Source organism: Zosterops lateralis (assembly GCF_965231275.1).
Source record: "Zosterops lateralis genome assembly, chromosome: 5".
In the NCBI taxonomy this organism is placed as follows: Eukaryota; Metazoa; Chordata; class Aves; order Passeriformes; family Zosteropidae; genus Zosterops; species Zosterops lateralis.
The window spans coordinates 71,274,253-71,292,515 of record NC_139766.1 but is presented as its reverse complement, the minus strand read 5'-3'; the positions used below and the strand labels follow the sequence as shown (position 1 = coordinate 71,292,515).

Sequence of the window (18,263 nt, the reverse complement as noted above, 5' to 3'; positions counted from 1 at the left end):
GGCGGCGGCAGCGCGGGGGGCGCCGGGGGGTGCGCGGCCCTCACGGCCGCGGGACTACAAAACCCACGGTGCCCCGCGGCCGCCGCGGCACTGCGCGTGCGCGTCACCTCGGGTAACCTGAGCGGGGACGATGGGGTGAGGGGCGCCATCGGTGACGTGACTACGGCGCGACGCGGCGCGACGCGCAATGTAGGCGCGGCGCGGGTTCCGTTAGGGAGGCCAGGCGCTCCCAGGTACCGGGTACCGGGCGGCCGCGGCGGCGGAACGGGCCCGCTCAGCGGCTCCGGGCAGCGCTCGGGACTGCTGCTGGCCCGCTGTCGGCACCGCGGGACCGCGGGCCTGTGGGCTGCGGCGGGAGCGCCCCGCGGCCTGCTGTGCTGGGGGCACCGGGGCGCGACAGGGGCAGCGGTGAGGGCACCGGCGGTGGGTTCTCAGCACTGGGACAGGAGGGGAGTGCTGGGGACGGCGGGGAAGGCAGGAGGGACGGGGAGGTAGCCGCTCCCAGGGGTCCCGGCAGCCTGCCCAGCGCTGAGGCTGCTCTTTCCTGCGGCAAAGAAGGCGCGTTACCCACGGTGTGAGGATTGTCGGCGGCTCCCCGTCCCCTGCCGGTTATCCCGGGGACTCCCGAGCTGGATGGCCGCTCACTGCTGGATGCTGAGCGATCCCGAGGTGCGGATGTTGGCTTAGCTCCGGGCCAGGTGGGTGATGCCGTGATGGGAGATGGTGTGTAGGTACCAGAGGTGCTCTGGAGCTTCCAGCTGGTTTTGGGGGCTGTGGATGCTGCAGCTGTGGATGCTGCAGCTGCTGTTTCCTTTATTTCCATCTTCTCTACTGCTCTCATCTGTTCCTGGCAGTCCCAGTGCAAAGAATGGAGAGGCTGTAGAGGAGAGCTATTGCCACGTCTCTGTTTTAGTGTTAAAATCCTTTTTGGAGTTGAAATGGAGGGAGCAGTTGGTTGAGCTGATGCACACCAAGGGAAAACGTCTGCTTAGCCTTGAAAATCAATTTTAAAAGCTTTCAGTAACATTGTTCAAGCTGATGATAGTGACAGCTCCTCTCCAAATGAGCTGCTGACTGTTCTAATTTCTCATTCTTCTTTTTTATTAATGCAGAAGTAACAGAAACGTGTCAAAAATGGATGTGGTGACTGCTGGCCTGTGGGATAAGTATCCTCAGTGGATGCTGACAGAGAGCCAGGAGGAGGCTTCTTTGGGGCATAAAAAGGTAGGTCATGGCTGGGGGATGCTTTGCAGGCTGCATAATAATAATAAAAATAATTCTCCAGCTCTTGGAGAATGTTCTTTTAGTTACGCCTGTGCCTCTAAGGGAATTTTGGTGTTCCTGCTGCTCACCCAGGAATGTGGGTGCAACATCAGTGAGGATGGGGGATTTCCCATCCATTTAATTCCAGATCTTCCTGGCAGGGAAGTTGCCTCTGGGAAGAAGGCCTTTCTGGTGCCCTTCACATGTTAAATATTCCAGGATGTTTTGAAGCTCAAGTGTGTCAGCTGAATTAATTGCTCATCAGTTTTTCGTGTCCCGTAAATGTTACTGTGTCCTTGGGGGGGGGGGGGGGGTTGTTTTGTTGTTTTGGTTTTTTTTACTGTGTTTTTATGAGCAGGTCAGTATAAAAGTACCCACAAGAAGGGACCATCTCTGTAAATCTGTAAAAGCTAAAAAAAAAAAAGCTAAAACAGCTTCAACAGTTAGAAAGTTAGTTAATGAGGGGAAAAAGCAAAGGATTCAGTTCAGCAGCTTTTATTCCCCAAAGTGGGAGTAAATGATTAGTTGACTAGTAAGCTTGGATATTAAAAATTAACAGGTGGAACAACAGTCAACTTTACTTTTTGTTCACTGGGTGCTCAGAGTTCAGCAGAGAAGTTGGGGCAGAACCCAAATGTTTTGATGCTGGGATTGTGTGAGCCTGGCTGGGATGGATGTACCTGGAGAGTAAAGGTATGGCAGGTAACCAGACCTCTCCCAGATTCTGTTTGCCAGAAGCCTGGTGCCCAGAGGAGTGTCCTGGAGGATGGGCTGCCATTCCTGGAGTTCTGTGGCTCTGTTGTTTATAGCTATGAGGCCAGTGACTGTTCTCTCCTCTCAGAAGATATCAGGTAGCAGCTCATACTCAGTTTTTTTCTTCTTTCCCTTGAGTGCTCCTTTCTTTTTGGAAGGGACTGGGCTCTTGGGAATGGTTCCCTATTTGGCCTTGCTGGTGGGAGATGCCACTGCTGAACCTTCCAGTCCCTCAAGGCACAAGTTTTGAAGGCTCCAATGCAGGCTGATTCCCTTTCACAGTGTGGATAATCCCAGGAGAAGTGTTAATTCTCAACTTGGGACTGCATGTTTAAAGAGCAGACTGTAAATTCGTGGTGCAAATACATTATTATTGTTCCCTTTTTTGTGCAGCAGAGCTCATGTTGCTGGGGGAAAATATTCCATACAAAACTTCCAGGACTATCTTTCAAGGGATCATGGGGTGAATCAAGAAGAACCTTTCGAAGCAATGAAAACTATTCCATCATCTTTTCCCTCTGGCTGTCCTTGAGACCAAGTTTTAGTACTGAGGAGCTAAAGGCCCTGTTGTGGTGCTGAGGGGGAAGAGGTGGGAATTTTGGGAGTCCAGTTGAGCCAGGAAAGAAGGGAGTGGTGTGGGAAAAGTGTTTTATTTCCCATTATCCTACTCTGGTTTGGTGGGCAGAAAATCAGTTCCTTTTGATGTGTTTGCTTTGCCCGTGCCTGTAATTGCTGAGCATCCTCTCCCTGTCCTTCTCTGCAGCCACAACCTGCAGGTATTTATAAACAATCTGCTGCTATTTACAAGCAGATCTGCAGAGTTCTGAAGCACTTCAGGTGGCTGTGTGGATCAGCACAGAGTGGTCTGTGTTGTGGAATGGTTCCTGTGCCTTGCAGGGGTGCAGTGGAGAGAACCACAGCCAGTTCAAGGTGACTTAAGGTTGATGTTTTACGCACTGATAGAACAGCAGATAAACCTGAGGGGTGTCTGTTCCTTTCCAGGCAGAGTTTGTCAGATGGGGCTGCTGTTGGATTTGACATTGAATGGCCACCTTCATACATGAAAGGGAAGGTGGCCAAAACAGCTGTAATACAGATGTGTGTCACTGAGGACAAGTGTTACTTGTTTCACGTCTCCTACATGGCAGGTACTGTACTTCCTCTCTTATTTAGGGCATGAACTGCTCCTTATTTCTTATGGACTTAAGCCTTGAGCAATGGCTGATATATCCTACTAGGGGGGACAGTAAAAATCCATCCTTTTCCTCCCCTTTCCCACCTATAAAGGGATTTATTCTTTAAGTGGCGTCTGTATATGAAGACAATCTTGGCTTGCCACGTGTGCTTGAAAACAGGGTGTGGCTTCTGAGCAGGGAAGAAGAGTCTTGGGGATTATTTTTCTGTCTGGGAGAGAATATTTTATTTCAGTTTTAAAAATTCAATTCCCCTGCTCCTGTAGTGAGTTTTCTGTTTAGTGCCAAAATAAACAATGAACCTAAATAGAGCAGGCTGTGGGGGTTTTTTTTTTTGGTGTTTTGGTTTGTTGTTTTGTTTTTGGTGGTTTTTTTCTTTTTATTTGGCTTCAACAAAAATCCTCAAAAATGATGGCTCTTGTGCTCTTTATTCCCAATACCTGCATTATATGACATCAGCTTTGGGAGAGAGTCCTGGGTACCTGGTGTGATGCAGCTGTGGGGAGAGAAGGGGGTGTGCTTAGCAGAGGCTGAATTCATTATGGATGTGAATAAAAGCTTCCAAACAGGGAAAATAAGGATGAGAGGAGATGGCAATTTTATGACCTTTGGTTTAAAATGTTCAGTTGAAACTATGCCTGTGAGAGGTTTCTGATTTCCCTGGGGGACTCATGCTGAGGTATAATAGCGATAATTTTAATGTTGGTGTTCAATCCTTTGTCATTTAGAGCAAATGGGGTGGAAAATTTAATTGCTGGAGGCTATTCCATCAGGGAGGCTCGACAGCACAAAGGAAAATGATGTGAGGAGAGGAAGCTGAGGGAAGAAGGGCCATAAAGAGCTGGAATGCTTTTGATTCTGGCAGAGGAGATGTTAGTGTGCCAGTGCTGAGCGTGGCTGCACGTGGCTGCTGTGTTACAGCAAAAGGTGCTGTTTCCTTCTGGGTGCTTCTCCAAAATGCCTCTTCTGGCCCATGGAAGATGCACTTTGGGCTGAGTGACTTGTGCAAGAACCAGAGCCAATTTCTGCTTGTTGTGGCAATATATATGATCTGCAGAAATCACAATAAAAAGCAGTAAGTCCTGGCAAAAAAAAACTTTCTCCTGCAGGAGGAATTGAGCGTTCTTGGGCTGTGTATAAATGACAAAACCACATTTCTATATTTATTGGGAAGATTGTTTATAATTTTCCATATTTTTAGGATTTTTTTTTTTTCCTCACAGATTTTTCAAAATGTTTCTCAGGTTGTAGCTTTTGCACAGTCTTCAGCTTAGGCTTTTTGGTTTTTGTTAGTCACTTTTCTAGGAATGAGGTGGTGGAAATAGGGCGCAAGTCCCCCACTGGGGAGTGCCCATCCTTGGAGGTTTTAGCGATGATTCCCTTAGGTGAATATCCCCTGTACAGCAAGCCAGCTGTGTATTTTGCAGGCTTTTTATTTGACTAAATTCTCTCTCCTTTGTGGAGGATTTTCCATATTTTCCTATGGCTCACATGCTTTGGAAATGCTGTACTTTGTCTGCATCTCACAGCACCAGGCTGCTACTCTTTTTGGGGGGGCTTTTGCCAGTTATTTTTTAATGCTTTGGGGTGGATCTGCAATTTCCCAGTCCACAACACAGCTGACTGTGGCTACAGATGTACCTGTACAGTGGAGGCCATCAAAGGGCAGAGATAATTGTGCAAAAATAAAACCAGTGATGCCAATTGTTTGTTGAAGCACATAAATACATATTGCAGGGCTGAGAAAAGATGATGTTTGAAATTAAACTCAAGGCAGATGAGCACTGTGTGCCTGTGCACTTCTGTGTGTTTGCAGGTACTAGATTTGCACTTGAGACTTAATTCAGGATATCCAGCTGTGGGGTCCTGAAGGTATGGATTTAAATAAGATGCTCTGAATTTTAAATGGGAGCAAACGCACAGGGGAGGGAAAGGCTGTTATTGTTCAAGGATGAAGTGTCTGTGGCTGTTCTTCTGGTAGAAAATGAGATGAGAAAAGCTGCCTGCTTTAATTCAGTCCTGTAAGCTCGAAAATACCCTTTGATCCAGGATTGCTGTGCCATCAGTTTGGGGGAGAAATCAAAATACAATACTCAGTATCTGTGTGCATCTTTGAACATGTTGGGGTTTTGCTTGCTGACAAGACTGACATGTTTGGGCTTGGCACAGCATCTGGTTGGTGAATTCTGTTTTCCAAATGCTGTTGTTGGAGCAGCCCAGCCTTAGCTCTGAGTGTGTCTCCAGAGAATCTGTGCTTCTGATGATTTCCCATGGCTTAAACTGTTGCCCAGAAATGTGAAATAGCAAAAACTGTGAAGAAATTATGTGGAAAACAGTAATATAATATTTGATTTCATTTAATGAACACTGAATTTTGAGAATTAAAGTGTCTTCCAGCAAGGGGTTGCTTTTTTGTTGTTGTTGTTGTGTAATTTAACAAATCAGAAGGACAAATAAGGTTTTGGGGTTTTTTTACTTGGTTTGTTTCCAGGTGCAGGATGATTTTTGTATTTCAGGTATTTCCTTCTTGCCTGTCTGCAGATGATCCATCACAACCAGTTGGAGTTTTCAGTTATTCCGGAGAGAAATCAAATAAACAGAGGAACTTTGGTGGCTTTCCCTTTAAAAGCTCAGGGTTTTGCAGATGGCTTTTGTGCTTGGATTTTGTCATTTCCATTAGACTTTCTGGCATCTTCCAGTATTTAGTTTCTCATGTTTGGGCTTAATCTATTTTAGGTTTTCCCAAGGGACTCAAAAGGCTGCTCGAAGATGAAACAATTAAAAAGGTTGGCGTAGGAATTGAGGGAGATCAATGGAAGCTGATGAGTGACTTTGAAATCAAGCTGAAGAGCTTTGTGGAGCTGACTGACGTTGCTAATGAGAAAGTAACACTTAAAACCTTTTTGTTGTGGGAGGGAATCTTGTTATGGTGCTGTGCAAAAGGAGGCTTCCTTGTTTTGGTTGGAGTTCCATTCCAATAGCAAATGTGCTCTGTGGAATGAAGCAGAGATCTATTGTAACTTATTTAGAAACCATTTTAAAACACCCCTCAAAGCCTGCAGAACTAGGGACTGTCTATCTGTGTGCCAGTCTTTGATCAACATTTGTCCCCTCTCAGGTCTGCTCACTCTTAGTATTTACAAGATGTACCTAAAGTGCTTTTCCTTTAATTATTAGTGATGGAAATGGCCGGATTGTTCTACTGGCAGTGGTGTCATTGTCCCAGCAGTCCCCAAACCTTATAAACAGGGTACAAAGAAGGCAGCTCTGCAGCTGTGGCTCGCTGGGTGCTAGAGGGAGGCATCAAGGTCTTCCTTGAAGTCCTCCCTGCAGAGGTGTTTCTGCCACACAGTCTGGAGTTGTGGAAATCTGTGGATTCCTGTGATTCTCAGGCTGGTGTCACCTCAGCTCTGGTGTGGGTGCTGTTTCCTGGTGAGCTGTTTACAAGCTCTGCTGCATTTGGCACACCCTGAATTTCAGTTCTGTTTCAGAGATTGTTTGATGCAGGGACACCTGTGCTGTCTTTTTAGGGAAGGGAGCCAAAGGTTCATTGATTCCCAAATCATTCTTATTTCTAGCATGTCCCTTAAAGCTTTTCTTTCTGTGTGCACCAGGGATTTCCTTACCTGCCCTTGGTCTCTCCACGTATTTCTCATTCCTTCTGTGATGCAGCACTAACATTTGTAGCATTGTGCTTTTCATATCAGCCACTTCAGAGTTTGGCTTCCTAGTGGATTGGAAATTATACAGATTAACTGTTTTGCTCAAGCAATAAGAGGAGCTGTTACTTCTCAAACTTGGAGTTTCCTCAGTCACCCCCCCTTTTAATTTCTTTATCACGTCATTCGACTGGGGATAATTTGTACATGAAGATGAGCAATGTGATCTCTGATAGCTTAAAAGTCTTCTGCTGAAGAGAAAACAAACCAAAAATAAACTTGAAAGAGAGCAAAAGAACAGGGTTATGTATAATGGTGCAATGGGAGGGGAAGGGCTGGGGGAGCCTAAAGAGAGCAGTTGGGAGGGTTTTCTTTTATACCAGACTCAAGGCAGTGAGCTGCTGCTAGTGCTTCACTGCTGCTGTTCAGCTCCATGGTGGGGCACATTTTCCAGCCTGGAATAGCCTGGATCCTTGGGCTCTGAGGCAAAGTGTCCCAGACTGGCTCTGGAGACAACAGCGTGCAGCCACTGTGGGTGACAAGGGATTGCATAGGTAATTGGAGGCAGCAGCCTGGTTGAGGTGGATTTTGTAGGCTTGGGATGAGCTGCTTCCCAGCCTGGGCTGGAGCTGTGCTCTTCTGCTTTGTGCTTGACTTCAGCCTGACAAAAGATGCCCAACACCCACAGGCAGGCTTTAATATTCCTGTGTTTTTATTAGATTATTCCCTGGTGCTTGATACTGAGGTTTTCTAATTAGAAAGGCAAATAGCAGGAAAATCCTGGAGGAGAGAGGGGGTGCTGTTCAAGTCTAGGGCTTTTATTTTATCAACCTAGAGGTTGTTTTGTACAGATACCTCATGTTTTTGGTAGTGTGAGAGCACTGAGAGGAATTACTGCTTTGGAAAAACTAAGTATGCTTTGACTAACCCAGAGCTCTTCGCTTCTAATGGGGGACTGAGTACACTTTGCTCTTTTTGGGGAGGTGCAGGTGCTTTCCTTTTTAAACAAATCCTCTGCTTTTGGTGTTTTTGTTTGGATTTCTTTCCCCAGCTGAAGTGCAAGGAGACGTGGAGTCTCAATGGGTTGGTGAAGCACCTTTTTGGCAGGCAGCTGTTGAAGGATCAGTCCATTCGCTGCAGCAACTGGGAAAAGTTTCCACTCAACGAGGAGCAGAAGCTCTATGCAGCCACAGATGCCTATGTATGTACCACAGGGGATCACCATTCCAGCCTCTGGGAGTAAATCCCTTCTCCAGTGTGCTCTTAGCTGCTGGTTATTTCTTTATCCCTTGTCTCCAGGTATTCACTGGAGCTTGTGACCACTTTTGGATGCGTTTCCTTCTGGTTTAGTAATCTTTCTTGGCTGCTAATGAACACAAGTCTCTTTAAATTTAGTATGTGAGGTGAAATTCAAAAGGAGCTTGAAAGAAACACTGGTGGCTAATACAGAAGAACCACAATACGGATTGTCAGGAAGAGTTTAGTTGTATATGAGTTTTGTGGTTCTCCAGAAGCCCCTGGGTTTTTTTCAGTATTTTGGGTGAATTTTCATTTATCTGCAGTTCTGTGAAGGGTTTTACCAGGTGCCACCTGCTTCCTGGGAGAAAATCTTGCCTTATGGCACGAAAAAAAGATCCCTTCACTCTCTTATTTCTAGGCTTAAAGAAAGGGGAGTGGGTCAATGGTTTCTTTTCTGACTTTCAGTTTAGTTAAAAGTTCAGCTGTGGAGGATTTAGCACCTGTGAAGACCCAAGACAGCAAGGAAAATTTTTTTTTTTTTTCCCTTGTTCAGCTTTTGTAGCCTTTTTTTTTTTCCCCAGGCAGTGAATCTTTCCCACTATGCTCTGTTCACCTGGCCTGCCTTTTGGAGCCTGCCAGGAAAACATGAGGGAGTAACTTGTTTCTTTTTCAGCACGTGTAGCCTAATTAGCACATTGCTGGCTTTAGGCTGTATTTTTCTGTTAGAACTCATTATTCATACCAAGGGAAATACTAAACACACCAAATCCATCTTGGTAGGTTTGTAGCTGTTCTACTGGAGCAGGGCATGAAATGTGAATGAGATGAGCAGATGGTGGGACTGGGAGTTGAGTACTGGGAGGGTTTTTGTGCAGCCAGCTTGCTGAGATGGCCCACTCTGGGATCTGTGTAAGAGTATCCATTCCAGAGGGAGCCCCAAGTCAGCATTTGGCCCTTAGTGCAGCCTTCTGTAACATGTAACCTGGTCCTGATAGACAGTGCAGTCAGAGTAGTAATTAGTATGATGTGAGCTGTATTCCAGTTTGGAATTCTGCTGGTCACACTGTATTGGTGCCACGTTTTGCCTGATTAACTCCTGATTAATTTTTTTTTGTTGTTTTTTCTCTCTGTGGAGTACTGAGTACTAATTATTTCTTTTCTCTCCTAGGCTGGCTACATTGTTTATGAAAAACTGAAAAATATGAGTAAGAGTGACCAGAAATTATTGAGCGTGGGGAAAGGTGAGTTGCCCATCCAGGCATAAGGAATTTATTCCGTGTACAATTGCACATTCTGTTTCCCAGCAGGCATTTTAACAGCATCAGGTTTGTTTGGCCTCTTGGTGATTACAGATGACTTGCAGAGGGAGCAGGTAGTAAAAGGTCTTGGATGCCCAGGGTGACCATACTCTGTGACTATTTTCTGTAGGATGTAGGAAGGTGCTCTCTGGATGTTTGTTTGTGTTTGTCTCTGGGGAAGAATTCCTGCTGTCATTCCGGTTTGTTTATGGAAGCACTTCAGTGTGTTAATTTCAGTGCTGCTGGTGCAGGGACAAATACCTAATTTAAGACTAAATAGGGCCACAAAACAAGCCATGTTAGGAAGTAATGTTTTTATTGAGGCATATCAATAGGACTCAAATGTTTTAGAGCAGCTCAGCATTATTTACATCAGAGAAAATTTTAAAATTTTAGGTTTTGTTCTGTTCTGTGTTTCATAAAGAAGAGGCTTAAGACTGAAAAAGAGGTGGTGAGGGGTTTGTTACCTTTTTGTTTTGGCTGAACCTTGCATTTCTATCCAAGGCAGAATTGGCAGTGCTGTCTCTTGATACGAAGTGCAGGATTTGGCCTTGTTTTAGTCAGCATGTGTGTGTTAGAGTTCTTTACCAGGAGCTGGAGGGAAGCTGGGAGGGATCACTTTGTAGCAGTCCCATTGTGTAGCTGTTTTCCCTGAGCTTGTGTAATGGAAGAGATGCAGTGCTGAAATACTTGGAAGCTTGGCCTGATTTCTCTGTGCTTGATTTTTAAGCCCTGGAAAATGCAGTCTTGTCAGCTGTAGATCTTACAGGAGTGCAGTCACAGGAATGTAAGTTCTTTACATGGACATGTCAGGCCCCAATTATTACAAAATAACCAATTGTTCCACTCGTTACAGATGCCACCTCTGAGGGTGTGAAGGAGCGCTTGGCTTCGCTGGCTGAAGAGATGAGAGACCTGGCTTCTCACATCCCCCACTCTTCCGGACAACTGGAAAACTGCCAGAGGTCAGTTTTTTGCTGACTGGTCTCTACCTCCACAGTCAGTGTTTTGCTTTTGATCTCTGAGGTCCTCCACAACAAAGTACATGTGTTTGAACAGACATCTGTTACCTGTTTATTGTTTTCCAAGAAAATGTATTTTTTTAATATGTAGGAATATGTGTTTGCACTGGTCTAATTGCAACAGATTTGATACTGAACTTGGCTGATTTTGTCCTGAAGTGTAGTAACTGCGTCTGTAATTCTATTTTATGTTCCTTGATTTTATCTCCTAGGGCTGCAGAAATACTAGCTGAGATATCAGAGAACATCAATGCCTTAAAAACCACCCTGTTGGGCTCAGGTTCCCCTTCTGGACTGGAGAGGAGCTGTGGTGCAAGTACAACACAATTTGAAGCCAAGTCAGCAAATGCCAAAGCACAAAAAGCAGAATGTGCTGAGCAACCTGAAGGTGACCTCAACATCTGCTCTGATGCTACGCTGGCTGTCCTCTGGGAGGAAGAAATGACTGGAGAGGAGAAACAGAGGGGTAACACTGCTCTGGAAAATGGGGCTCCAGCAGCCAGATTTACAGACAAAGAGGACAGAGATGACTTCATGTCCCTGGACATTACTGAGCAAGAGCTTCAGGTCTTGGAACGTCAGGCTGCGAAGGAATTGGTCAATGAAATTGCACCTGAGGTAAGGAGAACTTGTTAAGGTCTAATATTTCTTTCATGTATTTTGTTTTTAATGGACAGGCCTCAGAGCTGAATGTTGAGCTTAATTATCTTTGGTAAGAAGTTAAAGAATAGGGAGAAGTGGCTTATGGGAGGTACAAAAGGTTGGAAGGTTGTGGGTAAAATAGAAATTACTTTGCTTCTAAGAGAATTGTGTTGATTTTGTAGGAGGCCTGTTCCACAGACAATGAGCAAAATGTGTCCTGTGTCATTGAGAGTGATGAAGAGCTGGAAATGGAGATGCTGAAAGTGAGTGCCTCACGGTTTATTTTTCAATTTTTTTTCTAATGATGCTGCTCTGGGATCACAGTGGAGTGGAGCACAGTTAAAGGGAGGGAATATGAAGCAAAACAGTGCTGCTTACAGAAGATGGACAGAATAAACACATGGATACCTAAAGAATTCAATATGCTGGTGTTAGACTGAAGTATCCTTGATCCACCCACTAGATTTAAGTTGTTATAACTAATTAAAACTTGGTTCCCATATCATATTACCTTGGATAGGCATTTTATTTTATCTACTCTTCTGTGCTCCAAAATAACTTTTTTCTTCTTAATTTCTCAGTCTCTAAAGGATGTAGATGGTTGTGAAGGAGCTTTACCTGAAGGAGAGTCCAGTAAAGCCCGGAAAACTCCCAACACAGAAGTGGATGTGGCACCAGATGGTGATGAAGATGAAGGCATTGAGGAAGAGGAGGAGGAATATTTTGGTATGTTGGTTTTGTTTATTTTTAAATCTCAGTGCATGATGAAATTTTTCCTGTCTCCCCTGTCTGCCTGTGGGCTTCTCCTGTTGCTGCTGCATGGCAGAATCCTGAAGAAATTCTGCCTTGAGGATGACTTCGACTTGCTTTGGGGTTGTCCCTTTGGAGAGGAATCAAATGGGAAAAAGCAGCTGAAGTGCAAGAGAAACACACTTTGACTTGTTTGGATGAACCTGTGCCAGATTATGCAGTTATGCATTACAGTCCTATTGCTTTATCTCATTAATCAAGCCATATGTTCTCCTCCTCATGCAGGGTCTCTGAGGAGCCTCTTTGCTTTTTTAATCCTTTGCTGTAGCCTGAAGATACCTAGAGTTTGATATCTCTCTTTTCACTGGAATTGCCCAAATTCCACCCCCTGGGCATCACAAACCATGAGCAGACTGTCGTTTGTGGAGACACAACTTTATCTTTTTAAAATTTAATCCCAAATGAGTGTTTTCTCCTCTCTCCCACTAAAGATCCACTGCTGCCAGAACCTGGAGAAAGCCACATCACGTGTCTGAAGACCTATTTTGGGCATTCTTCATTTAAACCGTGAGTATTTCTATTGACATGGACACTCTGGGGTATGTGTTCCTGCCCTTCCTTCAACCTGGGTGATGTTTTTATTGCCGCTTGCTTGAAAGAATGGCAACAACCAAATCCAGGTCTTGTTCGCACTGTCTTGTGTTGGAGACAACTGATCCACAAATTCTGTGAAAATTGCAGGTATTATTTGTGATCTCCTGTGAGTGTCTGCATCAAGTGCTGCTTGCAGAGATCCCCACTCTGGCCCTGCCTGCAGTACTTGGAGTGTCTGAGTGGCTGCAGCATGCAAAGACAACACTCTGAGGCAGCCTCAGGGGTCCCTTTAACCTACAATTCAACAGAATATGCAGTTTCATACCATTTACTTGTTCTCTGTGGTGGCAAAATTCAAGTATTCCCCTTTGTTTAATTTAAAGGGTCCAGTGGAAAGTGATCAATTCTCTTTTGGAAGACAGAAGAGATAATCTTGTTGTCATGGCAACTGGTGAGTTACCATTGCATCCTACGAAACAATAAGAAGTCGTTCCCTTTCCGGCGGGGAGTAATAAAACAAACATGGCTTGGGTTTTTTGGGCTCACCAAGGTGTCAGAACTGTCTGTTGTAGCTGCATAGAAAACATGATGTTTCACTTCTGTTTTTATTTTTTCCCCCTCTCAGGCTATGGAAAGAGCTTGTGCTACCAGTTTCCTCCTGTTTACACTGGGCACACAGGAGTTGTCATCTGCCCTCTCATTTCCCTGATGGAGGATCAGGTGCTGCAGCTGACGTGAGTAACGTGGCAGCAGTGACAGGCTGCTGCATTCCCCATGGGCTCACATGGATTCTGCCTCTGGCATTCCCCATTTGTGTGTACAGCAGGCTGCTTGTGTGTCAGCTGCAGAGCATGTGTTTCTCAAGGAACACACACAGCCTGTGTCAGCAGTCTCACATCCCTGGATTTGCCACGTAGGTGAGCCAGAGGCTGAGGCTGCAAAGGATGGATGCTGGTGAGAGGTTTCTGAAGGCGTTTATTTCTGGGTTCTGGAGGCCTTTTGTGTCCAGGCTGAAGTGATGGGGGAGCTGTTTGAGGCTGTCAGACTCATGTCAGAGTTTGGTGGGGCTTCCTTTGGGTCTGAGGAGTGACATCTGAACCGGGTATAGCTGGAAGCTGTAGGCAATCCCAGATCAAAGCTTTCTAGAGGGACGGTGTAATAGGTCTCCTAACACCTGCCCTCCTCACTTCTGAAGAGATCTGAGGGGAGGACCTTGCGGGTGACACCAAATCACTCTGACATAAGTGGGTTTAGGTGTTGTCAAGATAAATCTCTTTGATTTTTAATACCTGATAATGGTTTCTCCACATGTATTCACTTCCTATTGTAAGAGCTATTCACTTCTGACACCTTTTCACTGAAGCTGTGGGACTCATGCTGAGTTGTCTAGTTCATTCCTGCCTTGTCCAGCTTAGCAAGAACGAGTCTTTTGTGAAAGAGGGAATATGAAGATGTTTTGAAGTGAAGAACATTAATCATGTGTGGCATTTTCGTGGCTGTGTGCAGATGAATGGCTGGACAGCCTAAGCTCCTTGATTGTTACTCAGCAGGGTGTCTGTGTGTTCAGCTGCTCCTTTGGCTTTTCCACTGTTTTCCTCAGTGGAAGGGGTTTATTCACTACCTTCCCAGTGGGTCATTCATTTTTAAGGCCGAGGGGACTGAATTTCTACGAACTGCAGCAGTTTGTCTGTCAGTCTGGCTGCAGTTTGGACTGAGCAGCTGTGGAAACCAAGGGCTCTGAGACAGTGCTCCAAATCACCAAGTTAAGAGCTAAAATATGAATCAATTGAGCTGGAAATTGTTTTGTCATTAAAAAACAGCCACCTGATTTAAAATTAGCAGATGCAGCATCAGTAGCTCACAAAAGATTGAATGAGGTAAAAAACTATGGGCTATCAAGGCTCACATCCAAATGTGAGGAGCTTCAGCAGGGAATAGCTAAAGAAAATACATTTAGTATATTGTTTCGGGTGTTTTATTTGTGAACTTGTGCAAGGAAAATGGTCTTCCTTTCTCTGATTCCTGCTAATCCAGTGTGTGTCTTGTGGAGACAGCTGGAGGGGTAGTGGAAGAGCATTTGGGTGGCAGGAAGAGCCATGCACCACTCTTACTTTTTCAAAAAGTGTTTCATACAAAGATCCTTGAAGAAAGTAGTCTCTGACCTCACAGCTTGAAGTTCCTTTAGAAGTGCTGGCACAGGCTGAAAGCTAAAGCTTGGAGGGTGAGTCTGTTCATGACTGCTTTTTTATTTCTGCAGAATGACAGGGATTCCAGCTTGTTACCTTGGTTCAGCTCAGTCAAAACAGGTCAAGGATTCCATCAGAGGGTGAGTTTTTGCCAAGCTTTCTGGTACTCTGAGCTGTGACATAGGAGTGCTGGAGGGACAGGATGTCTCTCTGCTCCATCATCACTGAAACTCCTGGTTCTGGTCCAGCCCTGGGACCTGGCACTCAGGATATTGTTTGCATTCACCCAGGCTGAGTGTGTGGAGGGCTACAGCCATCCTCCTGTGCCTTTTGGCTGGAGAGATGGAGCTTATTGACTCAGCTGTGTTCTGATCTATACCTGATTTTAGTGAGGTTTTAGACCTATATCACCAACGCAACAGTCCCTTCTTATTTTAAAGGCTGGCAAATCTAGTTTTCCTTTTCCTGTAGTGCCTTGCTTTCCTGTGGTTCTGGAATATTTTCTATGGTCTTCACTTAACTCCTCTTGTTTCCCATCAGAAACCTGTTGTCCTCATATTGTTTTTCAATGCAATCATGATTTTATTGAATTTAATTGCCTGAGGTCTTCTGTGTCAGTGTATTTTTTTTCTGGTCTTTCAGGGGTGAATATAGAGTCATATACATGACTCCAGAGTTTTGTTCAGGGAACTTAAATTTACTTCAGGACCTTGACAGAACTGTTGGTAAGTTGGAGATAAGACTGTGGGTGAGTTGCCAGGCAGCTTAAATTGATAATTATATTTAAGCCTTTTTGATAATTGAAGATTTTTCACCCATTGGTGAGAGTAGTGACATCATTTATTCCCACTCATCACACAGAGCTTGGATTGTGGTGAGGGGGAGACTCTAAAAGCTCTTGGGCATTTTTTTATGAAAGAGGACTTAGAGTTGGTGCAGCAGAAAGCATTCCAGGAACAAAAACTAAAGCACTGCTGGTGACTTCTCAGGAAAGCTGCAGCTTGCTGTGCTGAGGTTCTGTGTCCCCCAGGTATCACCCTCATCGCTGTGGATGAAGCTCACTGCATCTCCGAGTGGGGCCACGACTTCAGGAACTCCTTCAGAAGTTTAGGCTTGTTAAAGGAGGCTCTGCCATTGGTGAGGTTTGGCTTTATTTGGTTTCTAATACAAGAGAAGGGTTTGGTGTGGTAGTTTGGAAATATCAGCATTTTAATGTCATGCTCTGGATGTACCGACCATGGTGGTTTGGAGTTGGAGCATCCCTGTCAGTGATTGGGCTTTGTAGGTTTTTCCCGATGTTTAAATGAAGGACATTCTGAACTCAGACTACCAGAAACTTAGGAAATTTGAACTGCTCGGGATCCCTATGCTGAGGAAGATGATGTCCTTAAGCTTCTGGTTTAATACTGGAGGATTTTGTTTTACCTGACTGAGTGGCTTGTGGGAGCATGCCACTGTTCCCTAGACACTCCTCAAGCACTTATTACAAAAGGTCAAAAATTTGAATCTGAACTTAGCATGCTTTTATTGGAAGTGTCATCCTATATTCCCTAAATTTAGCTAATCTCATCAGTGAGTTACTGTGGACTCGTGGAACATGCATTCAGAATAAAATTTTGTGTTTCAAGTGTTCTGTTCCTGTCTGCTCTCTCAAGAGCTTTCGTCTAAAATGTTCAAGAAGCTCCATGTTAACTATATTTTTCAAATAACTGAACTTATCCCATGATAAATACATTAAAGTGCCTGTTGAGGTTCTGTATCAGTAGACTCTTGAGATTTTTGGTGTAAAAAATTATCAATGAGAGGTCATGAATGTTGTTTTTCATCTCTTTACAGGTCCCCATTATTGCTTTAACTGCAACTGCGAGTCCCTCGATTAGAGAGGACATAGTGAAATGCCTGAACCTGAGGAATCCCCAGGTCACCTGTACCAGTTTTGACAGACCTAACCTGTACCTGGAAGTTGGACAGCAAAGTGGAGACATCTGTAGGGATTTGAAGCAGTTCCTAACTAGGAAAGGAAGGTAAGGATTTAAGCCTGGTTTTGATCCCTCAGATGTATTTTTTTACAGGCAGCTGGCTTTTTTTTTTTTTTTTTTTGTTCTGCATCTTTACATGTTGTTGTTGTTATTTTTAGCAGTTCTGTGTATGAGTTTGAAGGCCCCACTATCATCTACTGCCCTACAAGAAAGGCCACTGAGCAGGTGGTGTGTGTACTGAATAAACTCAACGTGGCCTGTAGTACCTACCATGCTGGGATGGGGATCAAGCAGAGGAGAGACACTCACCACCGGTTCATGAGGGATGAAATTCAGGTATGTAGGAAACAAAATTCTCTTGATCTTATTTAGAATTGCAGAGTTTTTGGTAGAAGAAAGTTTTGGAATATCAACCTGTGTTAGCCATGTCCTCTGTCTGCAATTCTGGGTGAAGAAATTGCTGGTCTGTGCTGACAGGAATAAGATTCCTGGCTTGTCTTTTGAATTTCTGTAGTAATTCCCTTAAAAATGGTATCCAAGGAAAGTGGTGGTAGCTGGAACAAGATCACAATTTCTGTGAGCTGCTTCTTTCCTGGGCAGCAGAGATACCCTGGGACTTCTCGTGTTCCTTTTCACAATCTGTTTCATGCCTGTAGAGAACAGCTACTTGAAGACACTCCTGCATTTCCCACAGCCCATCATCCCTGTCACAGTTATAATCCTATGGCTGTGCTCTGGCCAAGCTCAGCACTGTAGGCCTGAAGCTGTTGTGATTCAGGCTGAGTTTTGTGTCTGTGGCAGCAGATTCCCACCAAGTGTCCTTTGGGCTGACCTGGAGGCCCGTGGCTCCTGTTTTGCAGTGCGTGGTGGCCACGGTGGCCTTTGGGATGGGCATCAACAAGGCAGATATCCGGCTGGTCATCCACTACGGGGCTCCCAAGGAGATGGAATCCTACTACCAGGAGATGGGGAGAGCGGGGCGAGACGGGCTGCCCGCTGCCTGCCACGTCCTCTGGGCTGCCACAGACCTGGCCTGCAACAGGTAAAGCTCTGCAGACAGCCCTCCTCGGGGCCTTTTGCCAGGGGTCTCTGCAGCTCAGCAGCCTGTGGGCTTGGAAGAAGCTGTCTGTGTCTCTGTCTCTCTCCTGTTGTAGCCTCTTTGGGATAATGCATAAGAATATGAATAAAGTGTTCTCCTGTGTGTGCCCCATGCTCTGAGGATCAAGGTGGTGGAGAAGCAGGCAGGCAGCTTAGGTCTGGTTTTAGTAGGATATTTTTTCTAGCTCTTCCTGGTGAATTAGCAAGCTTTGTCTGACTTATTTCATTTTTGGGGCAGGGGAATAGTGGTCAGCCTTTAAGGCTCTGGATTTTTTGCCTCTGTCTCAGACGCCTCCTGAACGAGATCCACAATGAAAAGTTCCGGCTGTACAAGCTGAAGATGTTGGCAAAGATGGAGAAGTACCTGGTGTCCAATAGCTGCAGGAGGAAGTGAGTGCTGGAACCTATTTAGTGCCCTGTCACTGCAGGCAGCTTTGGTAAGAGCTGCTGGGACTCAGGTACAGCTGGGGGTTGTAACTAGAAGGCATTTCAGGCTCACAATGTGTTCTACAAGCACAGAACATTCTATTCTAGATTAATAAGCACTATCAAAAGTACAACCTTCAGCACATTCATACATTTCCTTA

General features: G+C 45.1%; 1 protein-coding gene across 14 annotated transcripts in view; it reads left to right on the top strand.

The window, feature by feature from the left end:
• Positions 1-137: 137 nt before the first annotated feature.
• The window catches only part of WRN (WRN RecQ like helicase), a 29,297-nt gene continuing 11,171 nt past the window's right edge, over positions 138-18,263 (top strand). For 5 of the 14 annotated variants that reach the window (XM_083862480.1, XM_083862476.1, XM_083862477.1 and 2 more), the window contains exons 1-21: positions 138-233; positions 1,113-1,224; positions 1,999-2,114; positions 3,019-3,164; positions 5,946-6,094; positions 7,920-8,069; positions 9,276-9,348; positions 10,262-10,370; positions 10,640-11,045; positions 11,252-11,332; positions 11,651-11,795; positions 12,311-12,386; positions 12,797-12,864; positions 13,039-13,147; positions 14,671-14,739; positions 15,242-15,324; positions 15,630-15,736; positions 16,436-16,623; positions 16,737-16,914; positions 17,439-17,620; positions 17,965-18,066. In XM_083862480.1, the coding sequence (XP_083718606.1) occupies positions 1,135-1,224; positions 1,999-2,114; positions 3,019-3,164; positions 5,946-6,094; positions 7,920-8,069; positions 9,276-9,348; positions 10,262-10,370; positions 10,640-11,045; positions 11,252-11,332; positions 11,651-11,795; positions 12,311-12,386; positions 12,797-12,864; positions 13,039-13,147; positions 14,671-14,739; positions 15,242-15,324; positions 15,630-15,736; positions 16,436-16,623; positions 16,737-16,914; positions 17,439-17,620; positions 17,965-18,066 (2,627 nt within the window). In that variant the 5' untranslated portion in view covers positions 138-233; positions 1,113-1,134. Of the gene's footprint in view, positions 234-558; positions 699-1,112; positions 1,225-1,848; positions 1,966-1,998; positions 2,115-3,018; positions 3,165-5,945; positions 6,095-7,919; positions 8,070-9,275; positions 9,349-10,261; positions 10,371-10,639; positions 11,046-11,251; positions 11,333-11,650; positions 11,796-12,310; positions 12,387-12,796; positions 12,865-13,038; positions 13,148-14,670; positions 14,740-15,241; positions 15,325-15,629; positions 15,737-16,435; positions 16,624-16,736; positions 16,915-17,438; positions 17,621-17,964; positions 18,067-18,263 lie in introns of those variants that run through there. The other 9 variants (XM_083862475.1, XM_083862474.1, XM_083862478.1 and 6 more) reach the window with 9 other exon arrangements.